Source organism: Orycteropus afer, unplaced genomic scaffold, assembly GCF_000298275.1.
Source record: "Orycteropus afer afer isolate SDZICR_OR568_19922 unplaced genomic scaffold, OryAfe1.0 scaffold00033, whole genome shotgun sequence".
Classification (NCBI taxonomy): Eukaryota; Metazoa; Chordata; class Mammalia; order Tubulidentata; family Orycteropodidae; genus Orycteropus; species Orycteropus afer.
The window spans coordinates 3,063,013-3,074,748 of NW_006921620.1; the positions used below are offsets into that span (position 1 = coordinate 3,063,013).

The 11,736-nt window shown below is 40.5% G+C and overlaps 1 protein-coding gene across 1 annotated transcript in view; it reads left to right on the forward strand.

Moving 5' to 3' along the window:
* The window catches only part of RPAP2 (RNA polymerase II associated protein 2), a 189,048-nt gene extending 179,178 nt beyond the window's left edge, over positions 1–9,870 (forward strand). Inside the window, exon 13 of the mRNA XM_042780301.1 lies at positions 9,769–9,870. Within this exon, the coding sequence (XP_042636235.1) occupies positions 9,769–9,870 (102 nt within the window). The remainder of the gene's footprint in view (positions 1–9,768) is intronic.
* The last annotated feature ends 1,866 nt before the right edge of the window (positions 9,871–11,736 follow it).

Below are 11,736 nucleotides of genomic sequence, written 5' to 3' on the forward strand. Positions count from 1 at the left end.
AAGTAGCATGCCTGCAGGGGACATCGGGCTGATGGTCATGACTTGCCCATGGTGCCATGGGCACCTGCCTACCTCTGAGGCTGGGGCAAATCACGTTGGGGAAAACCTTGTGTAAAAGGGTCAGGATCCGGTGGGGAGGTCTTGCCCCGTGTTCTAGTTACCTAGTGCCGCTCTGACAAGAATATACCACAAATGAGATGGCCTTAACAAACAGGAGTTTATTCTTACAGTTTGGAGGCTTTAAGTCCAAGTTCAAAGTGCCAGGCTCTAGGGGCAATGAACATAACCTTGCCCCTTGTCAGCTCTACTATACACCTGGGAATTCTGATCACTCTTCTTACAATTTAGAGGCTTTCAGTCCAAGTTCAAAGTGCCAGGCTCTAGGGGCTGGGTGAAAGCCCCTCGACCTTAGGCTTCAGTTCTGCCTCTTGCTCCTGGCCCACTGAAGCTAGAGGCATCTCTTCACTCAGGCAGCTACTGGCTGATGAGGCTAACAAGCCCAAGGTCAACAAATAAAATGGCATAGTCCCAATGTTACCAAACTACAGGGCAGGCCATTAATTCAAGTGCATTGAAAGTCCCAAGATTGGCTGAGCATGGCAGGCTGCTAAGCAATGACACGACTACATGCAGGGACCAAGCGTGCCATAAGCTAGAGACCATTCCCAAAGCTGCTGCTTATATACAGGAAGCAGATACCCAAAGGCAGCTACCAGCTGCTTATAGTAGATTCCACCATGAAGTTGATTACCAGTCTCATCATGGGGAATACTACATCCAGCTGCCCAGCCACTCACCCAGACCTAGCCAAGTTGACACACAAACTTCACCACCACAGAAGGTAAAAATTAAAACTCCACATAGACAAAAGCTGCTGCTTTCTTGTTGGTCTTGGTCCTCTCTGGCATGCTGCTGACTGAAGGTCTCACAACAAAAACAAAAAATCATACTGTACTAGAACGAATCAGTGAGTTTAGCAAGATCATAAGATAGAAGATCAATACACAAAAATCATTATACTTTTATGCACTAGCAATGAAAAATCTAAAATTAAGTTAAAACAATTCCATTCCCAATAGCATTAAAAAGAAGTAAATGCTTGGGAATAAGCTTACCAAAAGAAGTACAAGATTGTACAATGAAAAGTTATAAAACATTGTTCAGAAAAATTAAGATATCAATTAAAGAAATTCTGTGTTCATGGATTGGAAGACTCAGTGTTGGTAAGATGGCAGTTCCCCCCAGATTGATCTGCAGATTCAATGTAATTCCCATCAAAATCCCAGTAGCTTTTTTGCAGAAATTGACAAGCTGATCCTAAAAGGTATTTGGAAATGCAGAAGACGCAGAATAGCCAAAACAGTTCTGAAAATGAAGAGTACTTCTGAATTCAAAACTTACTTTAAAGCTACACTAATCAAGACAGTGTGGCATTGACATCGGGATAGGCATACAGACCAATGGAACAGAAATAAACCCTTACATTTGTGGTCAATTGATTTTCAAGAATGGTGCCAAGGCAATTCAATGAACAAAGGATGGTCTTTTCAATAAAGACATTTGAAACTTTTGGCTATCCAGAGACAAGCAAACAAAATGACTTTAGATGCCACCTCACACCATACACAAAAATAAACTCAAAATACATTGTACAGCAAGAACTGTGAAACTCTTAGAAGAAAACATAGGGGTAAACCTACATGACTTTTGTTTAGAAGAGTTCTTAGATATGACACCAAATGTACAAGCTATAGAAAAATATTTCATAAGTTGGCTTCCTCAAAATTTAAAACACCATTAAGAAAATGAATTGACAGACTACACAGACTGGGAGAAAATATTTTAAAATATATATTTTCAAATCATGCTTCTGGTCCAAAAGAACCAAACCAAATTCACTGCCATCAAGTCGATTAGACTCATAGCAACCCCTCTTTGGTTTTCCAAGGCAGTATATCTAGGGAAGTAGATCACCCATTCTGCCTTCCGAGGGGTAGTTGGTGGGTTTGAACCACCAGCTTTCTGGTTAGCAGTCAAATGCCTTAGGCACTTTGCCACCAGAGCTCCCATATATCTAGTAAAACAATTTATATGCCAAATATATAAAGAATTCTTAAAACTCAAAAATAAAGCAAACACCACAATTTAAAAATGGGCAAAGGATTTCAGCAAAGAAGATACATGAATGTTTAGCACTTAAAAACCTGCATAAAACCAAAATGGGATACCACTTCACACCTCCTAGAATGACAATAATAAACAAGGCAAAAACAAATGCTGGCAAGGATGGGGAGAAACTGGAATTGTGGTTTATTGCTGTGGCCATATAAAATGGTGTGGTTACTTTGGAAAACAGTTGGGCAGTGAAAAAGTTAAACTTAAGTTTACCATATGACCCAGCAATTCCATTCCTCAGTATTCCAGCCAGTATGAGTTTCCTAGGGCTGCCATAACAAAGTACCACCAATCAGGTGGCTTTAAGAACAGAAATATATTGTGTCATCATTCAGAAGGCCAGGAGTCTAAAATAAGGGTTTTAGCCTTGTTGATTCCTTCTGAAGGTTCTACGAGAGAATCTATTCCATGCCTCTCTCCTGACTTCTGGTGTTGGCTGGGAATCATTGGCATTCTTCCCTCTGTATGTCCATCTGTCTCTCCTCTTTTTATAAGGACACTGCTTATATTGGATTAGGACCATCCCTACTAAGTATGACATGCTAAGTGGTCACATCTTCAGAGACCCTATTTCCAAACGAGAGCACATTCACAAGTACCAGGAGTTAAGACTTCAGCATGTCTTTTTGGGGGACATGGTTCATTCAATTCATAACACACCTCAAGAGAAGTGAAAACATGTTCACACACAGTCTTGTATATGAATGTTTGAAGCATTATTCATATTAGTCAAAAATTGAAAATTATCTGAATGATCATCACCTGGTGAATGGATGAACAAAAAATGTATCTCTCTACAATGGAATATATTCAAAAATAAAAAGGAGTAAATTACTGATGCATGCTACAATGTGGATGAGTTCAAAAACATGCTAAGTGAAAGGTCAGATGCAATAGACCACATATGGTATGAGTGCATTGATATGAAATATACAAAATGCAGATATATAAAGCAGATAGTAAATTAACAATTGCATGGAGCTGAAGGTGGGAACAAGGACTGTCTGCAACTGGGCACAAGAGATCTTTATTTCTAGGGTGATGAAAATGTTCTAAAGCTGAATTGTGATTTTTATGTAACTTTGTAAATGTTGTAAATAATTGATTCACTTAAAACAGGTGATTTTTGTGTATATGAATTATACATAATTCACTAAAACTTTTAAAAAGCATAATTGACAGAGCCCCTCTCTCTGACCTCCGGTGACCCTTCCAGGGGTAAAGGGAGCAAGAGACTCCCTATCCCCACAGCTCCTCCCTGGGCCCAGAGGCACTCCCGCCCTCACCCACCCTGGCACTCTGCAGGTCTCAGGGCCTCAGGTGAGGAGCCAGTAGCTCACTGTACAATGATTGAAAATCCAAATAGAGCAAATGTCCTGATGTACAAATACCACCCCTGTCACCAAGTTACTGTGGGACTGGCTGCTTTGAGGGATGCTATATCTGCCTCCCATACACTCCTGCCACTTTATGTTCTTTTAGGAGGACTGGAGCAAGAGCGAGGAGCTCTGGTGGCACAGTCAGTCCCTAAGGCATTTGAATGGTAACCAGAAGGTTGGCAGTTCAAACCCACCAGCCACTCCGCTGAAGGAAGACTGGGCAGTCTTCTTCCAAAAAGATTTGCCACCTCGGAAACCCAATGGGGGTCACTATGAGTCAGAATGGACTCAATGGCAGTGGGCTTGATTTGGGTTTTTTGGAGCAAGAATGCAGTTCAGCTCAAAGTACTGTGCTGGATCTTGGTTTCTAAATGTTTTCCAATTAAAGGAACCAAGTCTTCTTGGAAAGTGTCTAGTTCTAAGGTTGGAGAGGGGAAAATACAAGACAAGTCTGGAGCATCTAGCAGTATAGAAAGTAAGCAAGTCTTCAAAACACGAAAAGTTTGGGGCATGTCAAAGGGACCTGAGAGCCCACTTCAAAGAGCTCCCAATGGCCAACACTAGAACAATTTAGGCAACAAAATAGCAGTATTGGATTATAACCCCAAGTAATAAAATATAGATGGGCCAATACTTAATAAATGAGTGAATAAATGGGAAAAGAATTCCAGATAATTAAAATTTAGCTACTACCTCCTCCAGAAGGTGGATTTAAATCTCCCTCCCCTCTCCCTTGCAGGATGAGTTAGACTTCGTGCACTGCTCCACCAGTAGGGACCCATGGCTCAACTTTCAGCCAAACGATAGGTCTGGAAGGTAAACAGTGATACTGGGAAGCTATGCACTCATTAGAACAACCAGGCACATGAGATCAAAAGAGCATTTGCCCAAGTATAAAGCTAAGAAGGCAGGAGGGGATAGGAAAGGAGTGAAATGGTAAACTCAAGGAAGAAGTGTAAAGAGTGCTATTAACATTGCAGTGAATATCACAAAACAAAATGTATGAATTGTTGAATGGAAAACCAATTTGCTCTGTAAAGTTGCACCCAAATCACAATTTAAAAAAAAAAAAGAAATTACATTAGGGAAAAAGAAAACTAGCCATTATGCAGTGAAGTTGTTGTTGTTATGTGCCGTCGAGTCGGCCCCGACTCATAGCGACCCCTCCTTGGGTTTCCGAGGCAGTTATCACTACGGAAGTAGGATTGCCCAACCTTCCTTCCGAGGAGTGGCTGGTGGGTTTGAACCGCCAGCCGTCTGGTTAGCAGGCAAGTGTCTTAGCCACTATGCTACCAGAGCTCCCATGCAGTGAAGAGTGCTTGGTAAACATTGCATTAATCAAGAGATTAACCAGTGGTGTCGTGTGGAAATACACTCCCTGATACGAGATTATAAGAAGGGCATTTTGTGATAATCTTCCTGAAAACCTGTACCTTAGGTTCCAAGAGAGCCAAACTCAACTGCCATCGATTCAGTTCCAACTCATAGCAACCCCCATTGGGTTTCCAAGGCTGTAAATCTTTACAAATGCAGACTGCCTCATCTGTCTTCCATGGAGGGGCTAATGGGTTCAAACCACTTACCTTTTGGTTTGCAGACAAATGCCTTAAACTCTGCACCACCAGAGCTCCTTATACATCAGGTTAATCCAGAGAAACATCAAACAAACCTAGTCTCCGGGAGATTTCTACAGAATACCTGCCCAGTTTTCCTCAAGACTGTCAGGGTTAGGAAACCAATACTAAGAAATTCCCAGACTAGAGGAGACAAGGGAGACCTGTAAATTAAATGCAATGTTGTACTGAGGACTGGAAACTGGAACAGAAAGAGAACATTAATGGACAGATTGATAAAATCCAAATAAAATCTGTAGCTTAGTTAATAAACAGTTTCTTAGTTTTGATGAATGCAGCATGGAAATTGAGTAAAAAGTATACAAGAATTCCATATTTGCAACTTTTCCATAAATCTACAGTTGTTTCAAAATAAAAAGATTTATTTAAAAAAAAAAAAAGTGCTGAGCTGGACACAGCAATGGATGCAAAGAGAAAAACAGTCAGTGTCTTCAAAATAGCCTGCCTCAAGGAGGTAGTCACAACAACAGTAAATGCCATAAAGAAGTACCATACATCCTGTTTTGCCTGAGACAGTCCAAGTTTATATTTGTCATTCCAGCATCATTATTAAGTAAAAACATCCTCTTTTCCAAAAGCATTCCAATTTGGATAAAATATGTGGCCACATCACCTAAAACAGGGTATACTGTGATAGCCAGAAATAGGAGGCAATTTGATGGCATGGAAGGATGGGTAGGAATTAAAGGTGGTGATAGAAGGGCAGAGTGAATGGTAAGTGGAGGCCTCACCCAGGCACGGGCAGCCTTGAGAGGAAAGGCACAGAGAGGAAAGACCCAGAGCACATACTTTATAAGACATAGAAGTCTAAAGTTGGGGAGAACTTGAGAAAACCAGCACACATGATTAAGAAGATGGGGTCTGCTAAGGTTGGAGCAAACTAAGAACTGGAACTCTTCAGGCAGTGATATATTTGCAAGCTGATAGGAAAAGTGACTATACCAAACTACAAATCAAAAAACTTGACTTTCATCAAAATTGAAAGTTTTTGTGCATCAAAGGACTTAAAGGGAAGAGACAGCCTACAGAATGGGAAAAAAATATTTGGGAATCATATATCTGGTAAGGTTTGATACCCATAATATACAAAGAACTACTATAACTCAACAACAAAAGACAACCCAATCAACAAAGGGGGAGGAGGGGCAAAAGACTTGAATAGACATTTCACCAAACAAGATAGACAGATGGCCAGTATGCACATGAAAAGATGCTCAATGGCATTACTTGTTAGTTGCCACTTGAGTCTGCTAGAACTCATGGTGACCTTAGAGATGACAGAATGAGACATTGCCCAGTTGTGCCATCCTCACTATCTTTGGTATGTTTGAGCCCATTGTTGCAGGCACAGTGTCAATCTGTCTCATAGAAGGTTTCCCTTGTTTTCAGTGACCCTCTACCAACCAGGTCTTTTTCTAGCATTGGTCTTTTCTGACAACATGACCAAAGTAGAAAAGTCTTACCATTCTCTCTTTTCTGAAGCATTCTGGCTATACTTCTCCAAGATGAATTTGCTTTATTTTAGGAGCTCTGGTAGCATAGTGGCTAAGGCACTTGATTGCTAACCAGAAGGCAGTTCAAACCCACCAACCACTCCTCGGAAGGAAGGTTGGGCAATCTACTTCCATAATGATACTGCCTCAGAAACCCAAGGAGGGGTTGCTATGAGTCAGGGCCAACTCGACGGCATGTAACAACAATATAGTAGATTTATTATTTGCCAACATCACAATTCATTTCAGTTTTCCTTTGGTCTCCCTCATTGTCTAGGTTTCACATGAGTATGATGCAGTTGGAAAGACCACAGCTTGGGGTCAGGTTCACCTTAGTCATCAAAGTGACACCTTTGCTTTTTAATACCTTAAAGAGGTCTTTAGCAGTGTATTTTCCTTGTGCAATTCACCATTTGTTTTCTTGACTGCTTCTTCTATGGCCGTTAATTGTTGATCCAAGTAGAATGAAATCCCTGACAATCCTTGACAACTTCAATTTCTTTGTCATTTCTTGTGATGTTTTTTATTGGTCCATTTGTGAGGATTTTCATTTTCTTTATTCATTATTCATTAGGGAAGTACAAATGAAAACCACAGTGAGATACCACTTTGCCCCAATAGGATGGCTATTACCAGAAGAAATGGAAAATAGCAAGTGTTAGCGAGGATATGGAGAAATGGGAACCTTCATCTGTTGTTGATGGGATTGTAAAATGATGCATCCATTGTGGAAACAAGTTTGGTGGTTCTTCAAAAACTTAAACATAGAATACCACATAACCCAGCAATTCCACGCCTAGGTATGTACAGAAGAAACCTGAAAGCAGAAATGCAAACAGATACTTGTACATTAGTGTTGATCTCAGCACTATTCACAACAGCCAAATGGTGGTAACAAGCCAAATGTCCACTGACAGATGAATGGCTAAACAAAATGTGGTCATGAAGTTCTCATACGTGCTACAACATGGATGTTGTAACATCCATGCAGAACCTTGTTTGCAGAACCTTGCAAACATTATGATGAGTGAAGTCAGACATTAAAGGAGAGAGATTGTATGATCCCACTTATATGAAGCACCTAGAATAATCAAACACACAGAGAAAAGGGGCGGGGGGTTATTAGTTTATTAGTGGTTAAAGTTTATTAGTTGTTACCAGGGGTTGGTGGGAGGGAAAAGTGGAGAATTATTGCTTAAGGGGTACTGGGTTTCTATTAAGGGTGATGAAAAAGTTTGTAAATGGGTAGTGTCTTAGGCTGGCTTTTCTAGAGAAGAAAAAACAGTGACACTTTTATAGAGAGAGAAAAAATTATCTCAAGAGGCCAGCAAGTCCCAACTCAGTAAATCAGATCTCAAGCTGGAGGCCTCTCCTCACTCACGTAACTGCAGGGGCTGATGAACCCAAGATTGGCAGGCTGTTGGTTCACAGACTACAAAGGCAACAATCCCAAGATTGGTAGGCAGTATGGCAGGCCACTGGTTCAAGTCCAAGAACTAGAGGTCAGATGTTAATGAGCCAGATGCAAGGTGCAAATCAAACAAAAAGCCAGAGAACTTTGTCAGGATGTCTATATATATATATTGGAATCTGGCCATACTTCTGAGGAAACTCCCTATCAACTGATTGGCTGCTCGTAGCAGATTTCATCATGGAGGTGATTACATTATATCAGATCTCATCATGGGGGATGACTATATCATAACCACTGAGAATCATGGCCCAGCCAAGCTAACAACCTTAACTCTCACAGTGGTGGTGATTGTATAACATGGTGAATGTAATTAATGTCACTAAATTGTAGATGTAAAAGTGGTTGAAATGGAAAATATTTTGTTAGATATTTTACCACAATAAAAAAAATCATAAAGTGAATTTTCTTGAGACAAATTCCTTACTTTCTTTGTTTCCCTTTCATGTCCATTTTCTTTAGGCCTTTGGTATAAACTGAGCTCAAGCTTACCCAAGCAGACTTGAAGGTATTGTGAGGTCCCTCTCAAAGTCTATATTGCCAGTTGCTAATCATTCAACCTAAGCAAGATTTGAACAGCTGTTTGCTGAGGCCTTAGGTCTCTGTTCCAGTTTGGTTCAGCCATGTGCTCTGCGGACTCAGAGCCTACACGGTCTCCTCCCCGGATCACCAGTCCCCTGTCCTTTGTGTAATTCTTCATTGAAGTAAAGTGTCATCTTCAATAAAGCATAGCCCCCAGGTTTCTAGTAAGCAACAAATTTCAAAAGAATGGGGAAGAAATATTTTCCAAAAACCCTGTTGCTCTTTCAGGAAGAAGACTTAAATTCTAAATAGCTTTTACTATGAAAAGTAAACAGTGTGATTCAGTTTCACTTTCTATTTAAATACAGGAACTGGTGTGCATGTTGTCACATTCAAAGAATGATGACTTTTTTCTTTAATCTTGTTCTTTGAATATTTCCATTTCCATGAGGTTATCTTAAACACTTGAAGACATGTAAAAATGGTTAGTGGAGTCTAAGGTATTTAACATCTTCTGCCTATCTGTTAACTTCTGCTAACTACTAAACCAGTTCATCTTCCTACTCATTAGGGAACAGGATCAATTCTCTAAAGATTACCTAGACCTTAAGAAAGTGATACCATTCTGAAATGTTTATAATCTCCCATTATAAACCCTGGTAGAAAAAGAAGTGTAATGATGTCAGTCCTACTGGGCGGAGGGTGGTTGGGGTGGCTGGGAGAATGACTTTCATCTGAAGTGTACCTAGAGAGGCCTGAGGTGAAGACTGACTCCTGTGGCCTCTGCTGTCCAGGACAGAAGGCACACTGCATACCTGTGTTCACATCAAAGCCCTAGTCAGGAATCCCAACCCTTCTCCATGACCTGGAGGCTAAGACAGGTAGGACGGTGACTGCAAAGGGGCTGCCCTGTGTGATTCTTGATGAAGAAATGCCCTGATGAAATTTGTTGTTCACCAATAAAGCTCATTTTTTTTTTAGAATTCACATGTCATTGTTCAACTTAAACTAGCAAAATAAGAACTTTGGTAAAATCTCCTTGGCCATCCCTTTCTTCACTCTAAATTTTCAATCCTTTGCCCTTCCCGCTGCAGAAATACTTGGATTTTGAAAAACTGATTATTGATGAACAAACTGGGAGGGAAATGGAGTGGGATCAAATGCCTTTGAATCTAAGAAGTGGCACCAAGACATGACCTTCAAATGTCCTGGCCTCAGCCTTGGGGCCTATGGAGAAAGCTCACTCCAAGGTGCTAGTTTTCATTTTGCTTCCCAGCACCTCTGCAGTCATAACCAAAGTGAGGGAAGACATTCAGCCACCTTGCAACATCATCAGGAAATTCTGCACTCCCCCAGGGCTTGCAAAACTCCCTATGTCTTGCAGACCAAAAGCAAGTTCTCAGTCACCTAACTCTAGTTTGCATGATTAAAGTGGAAGTAGGTTATCTTCTAGGTGACCCTTGGCCTAACTAAGCTAACAGGGGCATGTGTGTGTGTGTGTGTGTGTGTGTGTGTGTTTACCAGACAGAAATAACATAGCAATAAAATGAAGCGTGATCTTCAAGTGTTGGATCAATAAAAGCTTTTTTTATTTAGATGAGCAGTAAAAGTCCCAGAGCCTAGATCATAGAGCCAAAACTCTCTCTGTTGAAGCTATTAAAGTGTCTTTCTTTTCCAGCTGGTGCATGTATTAAGTTATAACTTAATATGCATGTATAAGATCAATTGGTTTAGCAGTTAGCAGAAGTTAGCAGATAGGCAGAAGATGCTAAATACCTTAGACTCCACTAACCATTTTTACATGTCTTCAAGTGTTTAAGATAACCTCATGGAAAATTACTGAGCTAGTCTAAATCCCTCACTTCTGAAAATGCAAACTAAGACCCAGAGGAGTTTATCTGACACGATATAAGCCAGTTTTAGCAGACCAATTGGGAGAACCCAGGTCTAATTTCATGTATGATTTTTAGCTTTTCAGAGTAATTTACTAATTTCTAATACCTTTTCTCTTGCTTTTTCTTAAGGAAAAAGCATAACCTGTGATCTGTTAACTTATTTTCTCCCAAAGTGAAATGAAATGAAAACTAGCACCTTGGAGTGAGCTTTCTCCATAGGCCCCAAAGCTGAGGACAGGTCATTTGAAGGTTATGTCTTGGTGCCACTACTTCTTCACACTGTCTCACTACCACACATTCTAACATGGTAACCTATGTTAGAGCATCTTTTCACTTTAAAAAAAAAAAAATTTAGAGAAAGTCACCTTCAGTCTTGCCACAGGGAGAGAGAGAGTCCCCACCTTCACAGACCAAAAGGGTACCATTTGCCCGAAGACAGCTCAGAAGGCAGGAAGGAGCAAGAAAGAAGGACAAATGGAAACAGGGATCCCAAAGAGCAAGTGGGAAGAGTGCTCATAACGTGGGGATTGCAACCAATGTCACAATACAAAATGTTTATAAACTGTTGAATGGGAAACTAATTTGCTCTGTAAACTTTCACTCAAACCACAATAAAAAGTTTTTTAAAAAAAAGTCAACCAAAGTGGCTCTGCTCTCTTCTATATTGAGCATCCAGACAAGATTTCCTTTGTACAAAGAGTCCTTGTAATAAGAAAGAAAAAGTTTGAAAATTACTGAGCTAGTCTAAATCCCTCACTTTTGAAAATGCAAACTAAGACCCAGAGAAGTTTATCTGACACGATACAAGCTAGTTTTAGCAGACCAATTGGGAGAACTTAGGTCTAAAACTCCTCGTCTATGGCTTATCCAAGTAACAATGGCGCTCAATGAGATTTGAATAGTGGAGAAAGGTCAAAATGGGACTCTGTCGATTGAAGAAAACCCATCTGGGATTAGGGCCACCTCACTGGGTGAGCAAAACTGAGATTCTCTCCCTCTACCTCCACTTCTCTAGTAGAACAAGAGTCATCTCCACAGGAGAACTGAACTTGAGGAGGGGTTCTGGTTTGAGTCAGACAACGCTTTGGTTTTAAGGTCTAGAAATGTTTTATTTGGAGCCCCTGGCCTTGACTAAGGAGCTCTGATAGTGTAGTACCTAAGGCATCT